Source organism: Labeo rohita, chromosome 23 (genome assembly GCF_022985175.1).
Source record: "Labeo rohita strain BAU-BD-2019 chromosome 23, IGBB_LRoh.1.0, whole genome shotgun sequence".
NCBI classification, from domain to species: domain Eukaryota; kingdom Metazoa; phylum Chordata; class Actinopteri; order Cypriniformes; family Cyprinidae; genus Labeo; species Labeo rohita.
In genome coordinates this window covers 26,545,328-26,565,641 of record NC_066891.1, presented here as the reverse complement: position 1 = coordinate 26,565,641, position 20,314 = coordinate 26,545,328, and the positions used below count along the sequence as shown (strand labels likewise).

General features: G+C 36.7%; 1 protein-coding gene across 6 annotated transcripts; it reads left to right on the top strand.

Moving 5' to 3' along the window:
- Positions 1 to 1,145: 1,145 nt before the first annotated feature.
- On the top strand, positions 1,146 to 19,083 carry tulp1a (TUB like protein 1a). 6 transcript variants are annotated; one of them, XM_051095840.1, is made up of 13 exons: positions 1,146 to 1,266; positions 3,196 to 3,322; positions 3,739 to 3,843; positions 7,475 to 7,594; positions 8,760 to 8,870; positions 11,144 to 11,317; positions 12,836 to 12,918; positions 13,009 to 13,179; positions 13,286 to 13,398; positions 13,489 to 13,597; positions 13,683 to 13,781; positions 16,178 to 16,349; positions 18,111 to 19,083. In XM_051095840.1, the coding sequence occupies exons 1-13, from the start codon at positions 1,252 to 1,254 to the stop codon at positions 18,242 to 18,244; spliced, it is 1,533 nt and encodes a 510-aa protein (XP_050951797.1). In that variant the 5' UTR covers positions 1,146 to 1,251; the 3' UTR covers positions 18,245 to 19,083. The 6 variants fall into 6 exon arrangements, with proteins under 6 accessions (XP_050951797.1, XP_050951799.1, XP_050951801.1 ...); XM_051095842.1 differs by having other exon boundaries at positions 1,156 to 1,266; positions 3,199 to 3,322; XM_051095844.1 differs by having other exon boundaries at positions 1,167 to 1,266; positions 3,742 to 3,843; positions 11,156 to 11,317.
- Positions 19,084 to 20,314: the final 1,231 nt, after the last annotated feature.

Genomic DNA, 20,314 nt, shown 5'->3' with positions numbered 1-20,314 from the left:
ACTTTCAAATTTAAGTTCACTACATATAGTTTGTTACAATAATTACCTAAAAAGTTGACTTGCCTTAAAATTCTAAGTTTAAAAACGTCTACACAAGTTAACCTAATCTACTGTAACCTACTGTAATATTTGAGATTTCAGAATGCTGCGAAACACTGGAAAACACGGGATTTAAACCATTTGTGCTCTTCTTAGACAATATACGTAATTTTACACGTATTCAAAGTAATGAATACAAATATTTACTTACCAAATCTGTTGGAGAAGGTTCATAGAGATAACTTCTGTCTGCAACGGTCTTCACGAGTTCTCGCGATAAGCGATGCTGAAAACTCGATAACTAGTGCTGTGCAACGATTAATCGCATCCAACATAAAAGTTTTTGTTTACATAAAATATGTTTGTGTACTGTGTATATTTATTATGTTTATAAAAATACACACACATACATGAATATATTTAACAAAATATGCTATTTTTATATATTAAATATATTTTATATAATATTAATTATATCAATAAAAATATATACATGTAAATATTTTCAAAATATACGGTATGTGTGTGTATCTATCTGTCTATCTATATATACCTGTATATATATATAATATACACAGTACACACAAATATATTATGTAAACAAAAACTTTTATTTTGGATACGATTAATCACGATTAATCATTGCACAGCACTAGATTCAACACATTTTTTAAGTTGAGGGGGCAAATACTCTAGTTCAGTCAAGCTTACAAACTAGTTCAGATGCTGAAAATGTAAAATTTTAAGTTGAATAAACAAATTCAGAAACCGCAAGTTGTGTCAACTTAAAAATCATTGAAACAGACTGTGAAATAACTTTTTAAAATGTATTGATATGTGCACTTTAGGTATATGTAAATACAGTATGAGGTACTAATATGCACCCTTTTTTGGTAAATAAGGTACAAAGGTGTACCTTTACCGCACCAGAAAAGCTTTTGTACCTTTAATCTTGGAGTGTAATGAAGGAAACTCATTCTGCAGTCATGTTTGTTGTGTTGGTGGATGGTACATTCCTCTTGTGTTGTTTTGGTTGCTCCTGAGGCAGATGGGCTTTACACTGAATCCTATTATCAAGTTCTCTGAACTAAACTAGCTTTCATAATCAGCCACACTGATGCCCTCAGCACACTCTCATATAAACACACATGACAGCTTCATCTGCTCTCTTGCCTGGACTTTTACTGTTGAACCGATGTCATCGCAATAACCATGTCTTCAGAGAAGGTACATCTTATAGCTGACAAGAACTTCTAGCTTCTAAATGCAGTTATAAATGTCTTAAATTCATATGATACTGGATGTTTTAGGCAGTAATGAAGCAAATATTGAGAAAATGTTTGAGGATTTTATACCAGATATAAAAAACTGTAGCTCTGTGAACTAGAAGGTCAAGATTTGTCATATGAACATATGAACAAGTGATTGATTAGAGTTTTGTGTCAACATACTTGCGTCAGTTTGTTCTTTTACAGGACATAACATGCACTAGGCTGTGATTTACGTAGTTTTCAAGCATTTGTACATTTTAAGATGTCAGGGAATAATCCACCTCAAAAACTGCTCTTGCCTTGATTCTGTTTAGATGTCAAGAATCTCATTCTTTAATCTATATTTTCTTAAAGGAAAGCCATTTTATCTGAATTCGTCAATATTTTATGCCAACTTTAGTGTATATATTACTGGATTCAACCTGTTTTGAAATATCCAAGGGAACATTTAGACTTTAAGATAGGTATAGTTCATAGACTGGGCATTGTGTAATATCTTGATTGACTGTGACTCTTTGATCATCAAATTGATTGTGTTTTCCTGTCAGCAGGATTTAGAAAGGCTTTAGGAAAGGAAAGCACTGCTTTCATAATATTGGCAGCAAATGGATTCAGTTGGCTCTTGTCGTTGTTCTAGATGGTTCCTGGTACCTGCTTGGTTAAAACGAAAGTAATAAATTGAATAAAAAAAAAAAAATGTAATATTTAATTGATAAAATAATGAATGCAATTATTTTTCAGTAATAAACATTTATTAAAATAATAAAATGATCAAAAATAAAAATTACAACTTTTTTCTAGAATATTTTTGTCATTAAAAATAACTAAGAACAGCCTTTCGAACAGGTCACCATGTTTAACATTTATATATGTTTGTTTTTCAAAACAGGAAATATTTTTTTTTTGCATCTGTTTCCTTTTCCCTGTATATCCTGTTGCCTTTTTAACCACAAAGGGAGGAGAAAAGGAGAAAGAAAATGTCATAGAGGGGTTGATCAAGGCCACTGGAGCATGGCACTGAAACTCATTGACCCAGAAGAGGAGACATGGCCGAAATTATATAAAAAAGTGCTTAAACATTAACTCTAATTAAAAACTAGCCAGTCAATATTTCTTAACCAACCAAGCAGATGCTTTTGGATGCTTCTGTCATACAGAATCTCACTTAAACTGAATCTAATGTGTCTAACAGTCTATGAAGGGGTTTTCCATTACACTAAGTAAGTAAAACCCCCATGGCGGCAGTAATCAAGGATCCCACTGTCTTTGCTCTTTGTTTAAGTGAGGTCTATAAATACTCATTTAAGATGTGAACTAATCAGATTATATGCTCCCCACTCCGTGCAGTACGGAAGCAGGCTGTGACGTCCGGCCTACATTGTGTAAGAATTAGACTTTCTCCATAGCCTTAAGCTAGTCTGGCTTCCCTCTGCGTTCTGTACATAAAAGGTCACGTCTTAAACCAATATGCCACAACCAGTCAAACAGATTTAACCTACTTTGTTTGAGCAATGTTTGAATGTAGAGAAAATTTTGACTGATTATTTGTCATTAAGAAAGGTGGACACATGATTGTTACATTGCAAGGATGCATTGTAAAATGCATATATATATATATATATATATATATATATATATATTTTTTTTTTTTTTTTAAAGTTGCTTAATTAACAGCTTAAATATTGTTCAGTAATAGACTCATGTATTAAGTCATGCACTTCTCTAACGTATTCTGTACATTATTTTGCTTGCTTTCATTTATGTGTGGCAATGGGTAAGTTTAAAACTTCTGCTTAAATTTATACAGCCATTCATAAAAATCTATAAGTATGCAAAGAAAACCTTGAAATGTAAATGCCACTCATTGTATTTATTTACAGTGTAGAAGACAAAAAAGAAGAAGCCGGAGGCAGATTCTGGAAAGGCCAACAAAGCTGAAGCCAAACCGAAAAAGAGCAAAGCTAAAAAGAGTGAAGAGTTGTCAGGCGAGGAGGACAGTACACCCTCAAAGAGTCAGTCTGACACAATACACGTCACACAATTACCAACTGTTGTGACTTCATCTTACAGGATTTGGGTTGTTTGGATGTTACTTAGCAAATGAAATGAACAATGGTTACATGAACACAATTTTCACATGTTCAAATTTGTGCTTTGAGAGACATACAACACATAAATGTATGAACATCATTGCAGTAGATCTAACCATTAAAAAAATCAGTTTTGAAATGACAGACTTTTTTGATATTGATTCACAGCAATGTGATAAACTAGATCTAGACCTAAGTGCATTGACACTAGGCCTAAGTGCACTGACATTCAGACATGTCTAAGTGAATAGAGTCAAAACACTTCTTAGGACCACTGTCATTTTGTACTGGAATGCTCAGTGGTTGCTAAAACAAATTTTTATTTTGTTACCTCTCAGCAGAGAGCAAAGCGGTAAAGAAGAAGAAAACTGAGAAGGACAAAGAACAGGCAGTGGAGAAGAACACAAAAAAGAAGCCAAAAAGTACTCCTATGAAGAAGAAAGGTAGGTAAACATGAAGTTCCATCCATCCATTTTCCAAACCACTGGTCCTATAGGGTTTGGGTATGTTGGAGCATATACCAGTGTCTCAGTTCATAAGCAGGGAATGAAGTGACATTTTTTTCCTTAATACTATATAAAATATTTTAAACCAGATATTTTATAGAAAATGTAGTGTCCCACACACCCAAATCATTTGTAGGTGTGTCAGATAAAAGTTTAATATAAACTCAAAAAACATAGAAATGCAGAATGCTGCTGTAACTCTAAATTGTATTAATTGAAGCACAATCAATCTTCTTAAGAAGCAGTGATTTGTTGGGAGCCCAAGTCTGCGAAGTAGTGATTAGTTCGGAGCCTGAGTCTGCAGAATATTTGGTAAGTTAGAGCCTAAGTCTGTGCAGTAGTGGTTCGTTTGGAGCCAGAGTCTTTGGGGTAGTGATTCGTTTGGAGCCTGAATCTGTGGAGAGGTTGTTCATTTGGAGCCTGAGTCTGCGGAGAAGTTGTTAACTTCGTGCCTTAGACTGCACATTAGTGATTCGTTTGAAGCCCGAGTCTGTGGAGTAGTGATTCATTTGGTGTCCGAGCATAAGCAGCAGTGATTCATTTTGGAGTCTGAGTCTGCACGGTAGTAATTAGTTTGGAGCCCAAGCCTTTGAAGTAGTGATTCGTTCGGAGCCTGAATCTGCAGAGTAGTTGTTCATTTGGAGCCTAAGTCTGCGGAGTAGTTGTTCATTTGGAGCCTAAGTCTGTGTAGTAGTTATTTGTTTGGAGCTCAAGTCTTCGGAGTAGTGGTTCATTTGGAGCCCAGATCTGTTGAGTATTTGTTCATTTGGTACCTTAGGCTGCGCAGTAGTGATTCGTTTGGAGTTCGAGTCTTTGGGGTAGTGGTTAATTTGGAGCCCGAGTCTGTGAAGTAGTGATTAATTTGGAGTCCGAGCATTAGCAGCAGTGATTCATTTGGAGTCTGTGTCTATAGAGTAGTGATTAGTTTGGAACCCGAGTCTTTGGGGTAGTGATTCGTTTGGAGCCTGAGTCTGCAGAGTAGTTGTTTATTTGGAGCCTGAGTCTGCACAGCAGTGATTCATTTGGAGCCTGAGACTTCGAGGTAGTGATTCGTTTGGAGCCTAAGTTTGTGGAGAAGTTGATCGTTTGGAGTCTGAGTCTGCGCAGCAGTGGAGCCTGAGTCTGCAGAATATTTGGTAAGTTAGAGCCTAAGTCTGTGCAGTAGTGGTTCGTTTGGAGCCAGAGTCTTTGGGGTAGTGATTCGTTTGGAGCCTGAATCTGTGGAGGGGTTGTTCGTTTGGAGCCTGAGTCTGCGGAGAAGTTGTTAACTTCGTGCCTTAGACTGCACATTAGTGATTCGTTTGAAGCCCGAGTCTGTGGAGTAGTGATTCATTTGGTGTCTGAGCATAAGCAGCAGTGATTCATTTTGGAGTCTGAGTCTGCACGGTAGTAATTAGTTTGGAGCCCAAGCCTTTGAAGTAGTGATTCGTTAGGAGCCTGAGTCTGCAGAGTAGTTGTTCATTTGGAGCCTAAGTCTGTGTAGTAGTTATTTGTTTGGAGCTCAAGTCTTCGGAGTAGTGGTTCATTTGGAGCCCAGATCTGCTGAGTATTTGTTCATTTGGTACCTTAGGCTGCGCAGTAGTGATTGGTTTGGAGTTCGAGTCTTTGGGGTAGTGGTTCATTTGGAGCCCGAGTCTGTGAAGTAGTGATTAATTTGGAGTCCGAGCATTAGCAGCAGTGATTCATTTGGAGTCTGTGTCTACAGAGTAGTGATTAGTTTGGAACCCGAGTCTTTGGGGTAGTGATTCGTTTGGAGCTTGAGTCTGCAGAGTAGTTGTTTATTTGGAGCCTGAGTCTGCACAGCAATGATTCATTTGGAGCCTGAGTCTTCGGGGTAGTGATTCGTTTGGAGCCTGAGTTTGTGGAGAAGTTGATCGTTTGGAGCCTGAGTCTGCGCAGCAGTGATTCATTTGGAGCCTGAGTCTTTGGGGTAGTGATTTGTTTGGAGCCTGGGTCTGTGGAGTAGTTGTTCATTTGGAGCCAGAGTCTGCGCAGCAGTGATTCATTTGAAGCCAGAGTCTTCGGGTAGTGATTCATTTGGAGCCTGAGCCTGTGGAGTAGCTGTTCGTTTGGAGCCCGAGTCTGAGCAGCAGTGATTCGTTTGGAAGCCAAGTCTGCACAGTAGTGATTCCTTTGGAGCCTGAGTCTGCGGAATAGTTGCCCATTTGGAGCCTGAGCCTGCGCAGCAGTGATGCATTTGGAGCCTGAGTTTGTGGAGAAGTTGATCGTTTGGAGCCTGAGTCTGCGCAGCAGTAATTCATTTGGAGCCTGAGTCTGTGGAATAGTTGTTTGTTTGGAGCCTGAGTCTGCGGAATAGTTGCCCATTTGGAGCCTGAGCCTGCACAGCAGTGATGCATTTGGAGCCAGAGTCTTCAGGGTAGTGATTCATTTGGAGCCAGAGTCTTCAGAGTAGTGATTCATTTGGAACCTGAGTGTGCAGAGTATTTGTTTATGTGGAGCCTGTGTCTGCGTAGCAGTGATTCATTCGGAGCCAGAGTCTTCAGGGTAGTGATTCGTTTGGAGCCTGAGTCTGCGGAGTAGTGATTCATGTGGAGCCAGAGTCTGTGGAGTAGATGTTTATTTGGAGCCTGTGTCTGCGTAGCAGTAATTCATTTGGAGCCAGAGTCTTCAGGGTAGTGATTCATTTGGAGCTTGAGTCTGTGGAGTAGTTGTTCATTTAGAGCCTGAGTCTGCTGAGTAGTTGTTTATTTGGAGCCTGAGTCTGTGCAGCAGTTATTCATTTGGTGCCAGAGTCTTCGGGCTAGTGATTCGTTTGGAGCCTGAGTTTGTGAAATAGTTGATAGTTTTGAGCCTGAGTCTGTGGAGTAGTTGTTCATTTGGAGCCTGAGTCTGTGAAGTAGTTGCTCATTTAGAGCCTGAGTCTGCTGAGTAGTTGTTTATTTGGAGCCTGAGTCTGCGCAGCAGTGATTCATTTGGTGCCAGAGTCTTCGGGGTAGTGATTCGTTTGGAGCCTGAGTCTGCGGAGTAGTTGTTTGTTTGGAGCCTGAGTATGCGTAGCAGTGATTCATTTGGAGCCAGAGTCTGCAGGGTAGTGATTCGTTTGGAGCCTGAGTCTGCGGAGTAGTTGTTCATTTGGAGCCTGAGTCTTCGGGGTATGACTTTTACTGCAGCCAGACACCAGATGGCACACTTGTCACAAACCTTTCAAGCCAACTAACATAGGCATATAGTACAAGGGAACATGATCAATTTCATGCTTTGAAGAGCGCTTCAGACAGAAAACATTTAACTTCTACAATCTACATCTACTATACTATAATGGCATATTACTAAAATATGTTTCTTGCAAAAAAAAACAAAACAAAAAAAACGTTATGACATCGACTAGCAGAGGCTATAACAACCGGCCAATGACTTCTGGTGACTTCAGCAAAAAAAGAAAAGTAATTTCAGAGAAAGAGCAATTTTTTAATGAAAGATTACAATTAGAAAATAATAGTAATAAATAACATGCACAGTCCAAGAACGTGTATTAAGTTTTAGGATGTATTTCATTGCCTTATCATTTAAATGATTTGTCCTTCAATACTGATGTCTTTTTGAACAGACTCTGATGATGACGATGATGACGATGATGAAGAGGAGACCTCACAGAAGAAAACCAAGAAGAAAATCACCAAAGAGAGCTCCCCTGCTGGCACCAAAGAAAAGAAATCAAAGGCTAAAGGTCAGCTAAGCGTATTCACAGTTGAATGCATGCTAATGAGTTTGGCCAAGGTTCATTTTGAGCTCTGCTCCATTAGTTTCAACAGTCAAGTAGCATTTATGTTATTATAAGAGTCACTTTGAACTGTGCTGGGGGGTTGGAAGTGTTTTCCAAAAGTATATATCGAGAGTATTTTTGGTCTCTGAAACCAGAAATCCTGAAGTTTTGGTTTTTCGTTTGTTTTCCCCCCTCAGAGCGAAAACACTTTAGGTATCGAGTCAGAGGAAACTGTTAGACAATGGCTTCAGTGTGTGTAACTCTTAATGTCGTTATGAACACATGCATGGGGGTTTGCTGCTCAGGAAGAGGATTAGCACTAGATCTCGTGAGCTAAGAAGATTAGCCAGAACAATACGAGAGAGCTGTCTTAAAGATCACCACTCTGGTTTATCTATGAGCTGAAGTGGGGGACTTTCAAGTGAATGTGACTTTTGTTTTTAGTTATACGCTTTTAGGGATTTATTTGCTCGTCTTGTAAAGGCTTGGCCTTGTTTTTCCTGTTGTTAAAAGACAGATGGTGAGCTCCTCAGGGGGTGTCTGATCAAGCCACTCCGATAAATGGAGAAACGACTTCAACAAATGGAAAACAAAGTCCAGCTGTTAACTAATACGTTTTACCAGACATTCGGCAATGACCTAGATGAATGAAAACCATCACAGACGACCTCCTCTGGGACTTGCATTCAGGTTTTATTAAACATTTGAGCAAGCTTAATGCATGATGAGCATGTTTCAAAAGTTTAACAATGATTGTGGGTGGAGGAAAGACACAGACATTAGTACTAATGGCTCTGTGAGACTGAGCTATCGCTGTTTTGACATTCAAACTGGAAACTCTTTGGTTGTCATCCATGTACTGAGCCATTAGCAGCATAATTTCCATATTGAAAGACAACGCTCTTCAGCTGGAAGCTGTGCTGATTATCTGGAACTGGCACACCTGAATAACCCCAGGGAGTTCTGGGAACCGGTCCTAACTTGACTATCACATAAGGACTCTCAGCTTAATACCCTGTGAACGAACTCTACATTAGCTTCAGTGACTCATAGGTTTTGTTGCAGGCCGCCCACCGTAGTGGAAAACACTGAGTTATCTCATTTTTAATCCAATATGTTATCTTTGCAGAGAGTAAAGGTGAATCAGAAAGCAAAGGAAAGACAGCCAAGACTAAAAAGGAGCCAGCTTCTATGTTTCAAATAAACAAAGATAAACCAGATTTTATCGCAAAAAAGAAAGGTAACTTCAAATTTCACAACACACATAAATTATATTGCTAAAAACAACTGGATGTCAAGAACATGCCTGGGTTATAGCCTATTTACTTCAAGATCAAAATACATTTTTTTTTTTTTAAATTGGATAAAATATTAAACATATTGTCATTTCTGTAAAGTGAAACAAATTTTATTTTTATTTTTATTATTTTATTATTATTATTATTTAAATTTCAAAGTATTTATACATCAAACCTGTATTTTAAATGGTCATTTAATAAACAAATTTTCTGTCTGGAAAAAAAAAAAAGTATTGAGAAGAAAATGAAAATGATTTGAAATTTTTTTTTAAAAATCATAAAAAAGTATTAATACTGTATATGTATATTTGAAAATGTATAGGTGCTAAATTTTACTTAATTTTCTATATGTCATATATAATTTAAATATAAATTAAAATTATAGGGTACAACGGGGCTAAATGCACACCCTAAGAAAAAATTTGCTTTCCACTGCACCCACAGTGTATGATTGCAGAAAAATATATACGTTGGTATTGAACATTTATGGAGCAACAGATTTTGTGTGAAAATAAAATAAGTCGTATAATTGTATGAGGTGGCAAGGGGGGCCTTTACCCCACACACGGGGTAAAAGGCTCACCAGCATGGGGTAAAAGGCACATAGTATTGATACTTTATCTAAAATAATGTTGGTGATAATGTTGTTGTCGTTGTTTTTAATAATGTCTAAGTTAATACTTGTTCAAAACAAGCACTTTAGCAAAGTTCGTACTATTTTCTGCTTATTTTGATAAAATAATTAATTTTTGTTCAATAAATATACTGTTATTAAAATATGTTAATATAAAAATATATATTTTAAAATACAGAAACAAAATCATTTTAAAAAGTAAAGATTCTGAAGAGATCCCATAGTAATTTAATATAGATTTACAGTACTAACAACAAATGATATTTTATTATATGATATGATTAATAGCATGTTTTTGAATATGACGGTTTCATTCTAAACATGGTGATTATCTCTAAGATGGACACCCAACATAATATATGATATTTACCATCTGAATCTAACAATGTCATGTCAGCAAATGGAAAAGTCAGCCTTCTATTAATTATCATGTTAATTATTGTGCCTTTTAGCCCCAACAGCAGGGGCGCTTTTTACCCCAAATACAATACTTTTACATATTCTTTCAATATTTAAAAACTGTTGCTTTAATTATCTTAAACAAAACTGAAAATCATTAAGATGACCCTTGTCTCAAGATATATTCAAGAATTTTAGCATTTCTCATTTGCTACTGAAATCTACATTTTTAAAAACATCAACTATTCGATCAAGGATCAGCCAAATTTGCATGTGTATATTGAAAAGCGGATGTTTTTGGAAAGTGCTACGCCACATTTTTCTGTCATCTAGTGGTTTAGAGGAATATAATATCAAACGCGCCTTTTACCCCAGGGCACCTTTAGCCCCGTTGTACCCTATATTTAAGGGAACCTTGGGTATTAAGACATGCATGGCTTAATTTAATGTAAATGATGTCTTTTACTGAAATATGCAGTAGAAAACCTGTGAAAGATTTCCGTTATTTAAAAAATATCCACATTGCTTTATACATATTTTGGACTATGAGTGCGCCATTATGACGTGAAATGGTTGCACTGTGAACTACTGGTGCCATCTGTTGACATATGTTGACATTTTTACCACAACACAACTCACAACCCAAATGTCGTACCATCGATTTTCCCCACAAGGAGTCTAAACAGCCTTGGATATCAAGTGAAATCCACACTGAGAAAGCACTTCAGTGGTTGCGGCGTCATGGCAAGCGTTGAAAGTTTTATTGGAAGCAGTGAAGACTTACGTCGCTTCTCTTGTTCCCCTTGAACTGAAAACTACAACCAACGTCGAGTTGTGTTGCAGAAAAAATAGCAGCAGGCAGCACCAGTAGCTCACAGAGTGCAGCTGTTTCACATCAACGAAATAATGGCACCTCCCATAAAATATGTATAAAACAATGTGGATTTTTTAAATAGCACAAGTCTTTCATGGGTTTTCTACTACATATTTCAATTATAAGAGACATCATTTAGTACCCTGGATTTCTCTTTAAAATTTAACCTGGACATTTTTGGAGCATGTCATTAAATAATTAGTAAAATAATAAGTAAAATAGTGTAATATGCATGCTTGTATATAATGTTTTGAAGGTTATTTATTACTAAATTGTAGTTGTGAAATTTGTTGACTGAATCTTGTAAGCGTCTACTCCAGCCACCAAGTCGGACAGCGATGAGAGTGAGCCAGAGACTAAACCCAACAAGAGCAAAAAGAAATCTACTGCCAACTCCACCTCCATGTTTCAGGCTGGAGGAGACAAAGACAAGAAAAAAGACAAGAGTAATAAGGACAAAGAGAAAAACAACAAGAAAAAGAGTAAGTGAACAACTTCTATGTAAACACCCTCTTCGCACGGAAAACTTCAACTGTTTGTTTATAACACTTGGATAAAAGCTCAAGAATTGTAAGCACATGTGCTTCCTCACAGCCAGAAACAGCAAACTCTTGCAGCACTTACTTCATATTTTATGCTTATTGTTATATATTGTTTCTTTGTAATTATGAAATTTACTAGCAATTTCTGAGTGAAAATTGCTTCTACAGCATTTTTCAGCTCTAGTACATAATACATCAAGCACTTTTATTTAAAAGTCTAAAAGAAACCTCATGATCCCTATTATCACATTGTACTACAAACAAAAGACAAAAACTTTCATTTGGTCAAGCTGCTCAAATACGGTTGAGGTCAAAAGTTTACACCTTGCAGAATCTGCACAACGTTAATTATTTTACCAAAATAAGAGGGATCATACAAAATACATGTTATTTTTTATTTAGTACTGACCTGATATGTATATTTTACATAAAAGATGTTTAGTCCACAAGAGAAAATAATAGTTGAATTTATAAAAATGATCCCGTTCAAAAGTTTACATACACTTGATTTTGAACAGTTAAACTGTCTGCTGTTCTTCAGAAAAAATCTTTAAGTTCCACAAGTTTATCAATTTGAACCCTTTCCGACAATGACTGTATGATATTGAGATCCATCTTTTCATGCTGAGGACAACTGAGGGACTCATATGAAACTATTAGAGAAGGTTCAAACGCTCACTGATGCTCCAGAAGGAAAAACAATGCATTAAGATCCCGGGGGAAAACTTTTGAACAGAATGAAGATGTGTACATTTTTCTTATTTTGCCTAAATATCTTTTTTTTTTTTCATTTAGTACTGCCCTTCAAAAGCTACAGAAGATACTTACATGTTTCCCAGAAGACAAAATAAGTTACATTTATCGATATTCAATTTCCAAAAGTTTGAATGAGCCCCCTCCACGTCTCTTTATATAGCGTGTTTCCTTCTGAAGCATCAGTGAGTGTTTGAACCTTCTGTAATATTTGCATATGAGTCCCTCATTTTTCCTTAGTGTGAAAAGATGGATCTTAAAATCATAGAATCATTGTTGGAAAGGGTTCAAATACACAAAAAAAGCTGAAAAACCAAATAATTTGTGGGACCTGAAGAATTTTTCTTGAGAACAATGGGCAGTTTAACTGTTCAGGACAAACAAGTGACTCATGAACAACTAACAAACAGAACTAAACAAAAAGCACAGCTGTGGATCATTCAGGTAACAACACAGTATTAAGAATCGAGTGTATGTAAACTTTTGACCGGGGTCATTTTTATAAATTCAACTATTATTTTCTCTTGTGGACTATATGTAAATGTCTTTTATGTGAAATATCTGATTCAGGTCAGCATTAAATAAAAAAATATGCATTTTGTGCATATTTTTGTATGATCCCTCTTATTTTTGGTCAAATAATTAACATAAGTAAACTTTTGACCTCAGCTGTAACAATATAATGTCTTCTCGTTTAACATGTAGATGCTGCTAAATCTGACGACAGTGATGATGAGGAGACAGAAGTGCCCAGGAAGAAGAAAGGCAAAGGAAGGAAAAGTAAAAAGGTAAACCTCCTGTAAACCAAGGCAATGTCATCCTAAAGGAAAGAATGTATAATCTGTAAAATCTGAACACTATTATCTCTCATGTGACAGGAGGAGGAGCGGCCTCCATCACCAGAGATTGAGTTCGACGACCTTGAGGAGTTCGTTCTTCAGCCTGCACCTCAGGGAATCACCATCAAGTGTAAAGTGACGCGAGACAAGCGCGGCATGGACAGAGGCTTCTACCCCACCTATTACCTCCATTTAGACAATGACAAGAAGGTGACTTGCTCTTACTTTTGAGTCAAATTCATGCAGAACTTCTGACAATTTTGCAACGGCACAAATTAATGACTAACCTGAGATCCTCTCCCACCCCATCCTGCAGGTTTTCTTATTGGCTGGTCGAAAAAGAAAAAAGAGTGCAACGTCAAATTATTTGATATCCATAGATGCCACTGACCTGTCACGGGGTGGAGAAAATTTTATAGGAAAATTGAGGTAACTTGCATGATATAAAATGTCTCAAAATAAGTATGCATAATTGCTGAGCTGTTACATTTTCTTCTTTGTTTTGTGGTTTCTGTTTAGGTCCAATCTTATGGGTACCAAGTTCACAGTGTTTGACAATGGTCTCAACCCTGACCGTGCCCTCAGAGACATGTCTAACGCCCGACAAGAGCTAGCAGCTATCATTTACGTATGTGCTTACTTCATTTTCACAACATATGGAGGTTGGAAAATCTGTCAGAAGTTTTAAAATAGATATTGGTGTTTCTGTCCAGGAGACAAATGTGTTGGGGTTTAAAGGGCCCAGAAAAATGTCTGTCATCATTCCAGGCATGGATGACGACAACGAGCGAGTGCCGATACGTCCGCGAACAGTGAGTTCAGTTACTAACGCACTGCTATATCTGTATATATATAGCAAGTAAATTCTCAACATATGCTTACGGGGAAAATGTGCTCCAAAATCCCCAAAAATACTTACAATTCACTGTAGTTCCTTGCATAATGAAGACTTATGTTTGCACAGTTCTTAACATAATGCTGCTATGACCTCCCATTACTTTGCGAATAATTTGTAAATCAGGGCTGCTCAACCCTGTTCATGGAGATCTACCTTCCTGCAGAGTTCAGCTCCAACCCCGATCAAACACACCTGAATCAGCTAATTAGGATCTGAAGGAGCACTTGATAATTAAAGACAGGTATGTTTGATCAGAATTGGAACTAAACTCTGCAGGAAGGTAGATCTCCAGGAACAGGGTTGGACAGCCCTGTTGTAAATGAATACATTTTGACATTTTCATCACATAATTCGCTCCATACATATGGCTTTCCTGACATAGTAAACTTGCTTGGTAGCGCACTTGGTACAGGCACTACCAAGCATTGCACTTGCAAGTCATATGAAACGAGTCACAGTAAAAGAGCTCAAAAACTTAGTGGCAGTAAAACACCAACAACTTTTGCATATGAAGACTTATTTTCACATTCCTCCTAGCAAAATACTCTTATGACCTCAAATCACTTTGCATTTGTAAACAAATACATTTAGACGTTTTCATCACATAATCCGCTCCATGTGTATGGCCTTTCTGACATAGTAAACTTGCTCATTAGCACATCTGGTACAGCATTGCACTTGCAAGTCCCATGAAATAAGTCACAATAAAAAAACTCAAAAACTTAGAGGCAGTACAACGCCAACAACTTTTATTCATTTTCAGACATTATGAATACAAGAGCAGATTATTGATTAATAAAGACTCATTTTTTACACACTTCCTAGCACAATGCTGTTATGACCTCAAATTTGCAAATAAACTAATAATGTAAACTAATACATTTTGACATTTTCATCATATAATCCACTCCATGTGTATGGCTTTCTGACATAGTAAACTTGCTTGGCAGCACACCTGCAACAGCATTGCACTTGCAAATCCCATGAAACACCAACAACTTTTACTCCTTTTCACACATTATGATTTCAGGGGCAAATTATTGATTAATAAATACTCATTTTCATGTGGTTCCTTGCATAATTAAGACTTATTTTCACACAGTTCCTAGCACAATGCTGTTATGACCTCATATTACTTTGTGAATAATTTGTAAATGAATATATTTTGACATTTTCATCACATATCCACTACATGTGTATGGCCTTTCTGACATCGTAAACTTGCTCGGTAGCACACCTGGTACAGTATTTCACTTGCAAGTCCCATGAAACGAGAGCTCAAAAACTTAAAAATGTAAGTTAAAATGGCATGGTGGCTTCAGCAAATGCATTTTTACTTCACATTTGCTTTTGTTAATGCTATCAGTTAGGCTTATGGTAGTTGGTACACAATTTTCAATCTAAAACATTAACATTTTATCAACACTGGGCATTTTAAATGTGTCGTGAAACATGCTAGAAGCAGTGTAATTGTATTTTGCAGAAATGTGCCACAGGCACTTTTATTCCAATTAGCCTTGACTGTAAGTTTACAGTGGTAAATATGATTTTATTTAGCATATTTTAGTTTGGATAGGATTTGATGTTTATTTGATTGTGATTAATTTATTTTCAACAGGAATACAGTTGTGTCTCAAAACCTAGCACACTAATTTGATGTTAGCAACCTACATAGACAAAAATAGCATTTTAACTGAAATGGAATTTCATGAAAAACATTCTTAAAACATAGTATGAACCAAACATCTGACTTCTGACACTAACACCCGTGCAGTCAAAACTGTAATAATGAATTAGTAAATTTTAATAATTAAAACGTTATAATTCAGAAAAGTATATTTATTTATATATAAGTTATTTACTATTTTTTTCGTACCATTTCTGCCCTGAATAAAACTAAAATTCACAAAGCTAGTCAAACATTCTGGGATTGTTTTATGCATGAAGCATACTAGCTGGTTTAATTTTTCTTACGCATTTTAGAATGTAGCATAATTTTGCTGCCTACAGTTTTTGACAGCCTTAGGAGCCATTTACACACATTTTTGCATTTGAAAAATGTGACACACAGGACAGTGGAATGAAAAAAAAAAATGCAAGGTCTAAAGACACATTTTTTAAAATTTAACTTCTTTTAACCTTAGCGCTACATTTTTAGAGCGACATGTCATTTGCAATGTGTCATTCACGTGTGAATTTGCAGCTCCTTACCATCACCTCTGATGAATTCAAGTAACAGAATCTCAGTTACAGCACTCACTACCATGACCAGTTCATTCATTCACAACAATTCTTTTATCTTACCTTTAGGACAATGAAAGTATACTTATGCGCTGCCAAAACAGGCAGATGGACAACCTGATTGAACTCCACAACAAAACTCCAGTTTGGAATGATGACACCGCTTCCTATGTCCTCAACTTCTCTGGTCGGGTCACACAGGCCTCTGTCAAGAACTTCCAGATCGTCCACAGCAAAGACAGTGAGTGATACTGGTGATATTGACAATTTTTACCTCTTCAAGTGGGATTGCAAAAAAAGATTACAACTTTATAATCTGACAAAATGTTACAAGTATGAAATTGGAACTTTGTAGCAAATGTTGTCTTGATAATTGTGCTCAGTTGTTACTATAACCTGAATATACAGGTGCATCTCAGTAAATTACAATGTCGTGGAAAAGTTCATTTATTTCAGTAATTCAACTCAAACTGTGAAACTCATGTATTAAATAAATTCAATGCACACAGACTGAAGTAGTTTAAGTCTTTGGTCCTTTTAATTGTGATGATTTTGGCTCACATTTAACAAAAACCCACCAATTCACTATCTCAACAAATTAGAATATGGTGACATGCAAATCAGCTAATCAACTCAAAACGTCTACAAAAGTTTCCTGAGCCTTCAAAATGGTCTATCAGTTTGGTTCACTAAGCTACACAATCATGGGGAAGATCTGACAGTTGTCCAGAAGACAATCATTGACACCCTTCACAAGGAGGGTAAGCCGCGAACATTCATTGCCAAAGAAGCTGGCTGTTCACAGAGTGCTGTATCCAAGCATGTTAACAGAAAGCTGAGTGGAAGAAAAAGATGCACGACCAACAGAGAGAACCGCAGCCTTGAGAGGCTTGTCAAGCAAAATCGATTCAAGAATATGGGTGAACCTCACAAGGAATGGACTGAGGCTGGGGTCAAGGCATCAAGAGCCACCACCCACAGACAGAAGGAATTTGGCTCAAGTTGTCGTATTCCTCTTGTTAAGCCACTCCTGAACCACAGACAACGTCAGAGGCGTCTTACCTGGGCTAAAGAGAAGAAGACATGGTCTGTTGCCCAGTGGTCCAAAGTCCTCTTTTCAGATAAGAGCAAGTTTTGTATTTCATTTGGAAACCAAGGTCCTAGAGTCTGGAGGAAGGGTGGAGAAGCTCATAGCCCAATTTGCTTGAAGTTCGATGTTAAGTTTCCACAGTCTGTGATGATTTGGGGTGCAATGTCATCTGCTGGTGTTGGTCCGCTGTGTTTTTTGAAAACCAAAGTCACTGCACCCGTTTACCAAGAAATTTTAGAGCACTTGATGCTTCCTTCTGCTGACCAGCTTTTTTAAAGATGCTGATTTCATTTCCCAGCAGGATTTGACACCTGCCCACACTGCCAGAAGCATCAAAAGTTGGTTAAATGACCATGGTGTTGGTGTGCTTGACTGGCCAGCAAACTCACCAGACCTGAACCCCATAGAGAATCTATGGCGTATTGTCAAGAGGAAAATGAGAAACAAGAGACCAAAATATGCAGATGAGCTGAAGACCACTGTCAAAGAAACCTGGGCTTCCATACCACCTTAGCAGTGCCACAGACTGATCACCTCCATGCCACGCCGAATTGAGGCACTAATTAAAGCAAAAGGAGACCCTACCAAGTATTGAGTACATATACAGTAAATGAACATACTTTCCAAAAGGCCAACAATTCACTAAAAATGTTTTTTTGATTGGTCTTATGATGTATTCTAATTTGCTGAGATAGTGAATTGGTGGGTTTTTGTTAAATGTGAGCCAAAGTCATCACAATTAAAAGCACCAAAGACTTAAACTACTTCAGTCTGTGTGCACTGAATTTATTTAATACACGAGTTTCACAATATGAGTTGAATTACTGAAATAAATGAACTTTTACACAACATTCTAATTTATTGAGATGCACCTATAAAAGCTAGCCCGACTGTAAACACACTCTTTTCCAGGTAGCTACATTGTGATGCAGTTTGGAAGGGTTGCAGACGACATTTTCACTCTGGACTATAATTACCCCATGTGTGCAGTGCAAGCTTTTGCTATCGCTCTGTCCAGCTTTGATGGCAAACTGGCCTGCGAATGAACTGCGAAGGCACAAAATTCTTCAAGAGTCAAATATTTGCAATCAACACACGATTGCTTCATCATCAGGAAGGAAGATGAAGGAAGATGTGTTATTTGATAATGTGGGACATTTTTATGATTTCCACAGTGCCTGAATGTGATTGAGACACACTTATCCTGGATACAGAACAGAAACTGACATCAGAGCTAACGTTGTGCATACAGTAAGTGTCTTTACGTGATGAATGCAGGCTACATAAAATGACTGAAAGTGACCAATGCAATGTATGTTTTTCTCTCAAATATCTAAGATGCAAAACATATAAAAATATACATGTGTGTGCATTTAAAATGATGTGTCTGAAATTATGATACCATATTGTGTTTTATTTATTTATTTAGTTTTGTTGTTGTTTTACTATTTCTGTCAAAATGTGCATGCCTTTATATATCCTTCTACTGAAACAGTGTTTTGTTTTGTTCATTCGTGTTTTTTTTTTCCTGTCCATGCATTAAGGAAATCAAGGATATGTGCTTCTCTATAAACTCTGAAAAAAAAAGTGTTTATTTAATTTTTTCCTGCACATGCATTAAGGAAATCACGGATATATGCTTCTCTATAAACTCTGTTTTTTGTTTTGTCTTTATTTTGCATGTTCCATTTTTATGCATGAAATATGCTTTTAAAAATGCATGAAAGATTCTATAACAGTTCATGACGCATCTGTCCAACATATATTTTGCCCACTTTTGGAGAATTATAAGAGATCTCTGAAATAATTAATCAAAATTAAATACTGAATGTACTATTGTTTCATTTTATTTTATTTTTTTGTTTATTTATTGAGACTGAGACAAGCTGGAGGGGAAATATGGAGTCATAAACTACAACAAAAATTTCCAGACAAACATGACTTTTGATTTATTACTACGAGTGCTTTATGACCAACTACATAAGTTGTCCTTAGGGTGGTGCTGTTTCAACAAGGCTTCATGGATTCAATACAAAGGACTGCTGCGTGAATTCACAAACTTATATTTGCCTTCTCACCTGTCTGAATGTGTTCAGTCCCCAACATGTCCTCTCCAGTATTCATTTAGTAATTTAAAGAGAAAATGCACACTTTTCTACACGTGTATTCTTCAACTGTGGCCACAATAAGCGAATCTGACACTCTAAATTCCTTCTTTTTGAGCATTATGAACTTCAAAACTGCTCTATTAAAAAAACCTGTCAGATATCATTACATGTCTTGAGATTTGACACTCCTCACTGTGGCAGTCGTCGGCAGTGTTGGGGGTAACGCATTACAAGTAACGCGAGTTACGTAATAATATTACTTTTTTCAAGTAACTAGTAAAGTAATGCATTATTTTTGAAATATTTCTTAAAAAATATCTGACTTTTTCAAATAAGTAACGCCAGTTACTGTTTACCCCATTTATTAATTGACAAGTCTCCTGTCTGGAAACTGGGAGTAAACATGATGTTACTGTATTCTAGACTAAATGTGAACATGTGTTAATTCATCTCACTCACAAAAAACAGAATCAGTATTCTTAAAAATAAATAAAAACAGTGAAAAGCAGAATATGATGCATCCCTGCAATAATTAAATATGTTAAATAAAACACACTTGCTTTATGTATTTAATCCCATTTTATTAACTGTTGACCTTCGATGATCCAATTCAACCATACTAATAAGCAAAAATTACTTTAGATAAACTAACATTTGTGCTTCATTTGTTTTACATATAGCTGAAGAGTGATCTCCTGCATAAACTTTTCTTTCAGCCTGAGGTGAATTCATTTAACTTTTGGTGTAAAAGGGCTTTTACATTAGAATTGTTTTATATTAAAAACAAAGAAGCAAGCCCTTTCCATAAAAAAAACAAACAAACAAACAAAAAAAAAAAACTAAATACCGTAATTAGTTACTTTTTTCAGGGAGTAATGCAAAGTTGTAATGCATTACTTTTAAAAGTAACTTTCCCCACCACTGGTTGTAGGTTTGTAAACACAACACCATGAATTTTATCGGGTTTAAGGCTAGAAGGGATACAGCTGTGGCTACTGGGCTACTGCA

What these genes read in the sequence shown, in the direction of transcription:
- tulp1a (XM_051095840.1), top strand. An exon ending in AAGGAAGGAAAAGTAAAAAG is followed by an intron (nt 12,919 to 13,008) that starts GTAAACCTCCTG and finishes CTCATGTGACAG; the next exon opens with GAGGAGGAGCGGCCTCCATC. An exon ending in ATTTAGACAATGACAAGAAG is followed by an intron (nt 13,180 to 13,285) that starts GTGACTTGCTCT and finishes CCCATCCTGCAG; the next exon opens with GTTTTCTTATTGGCTGGTCG.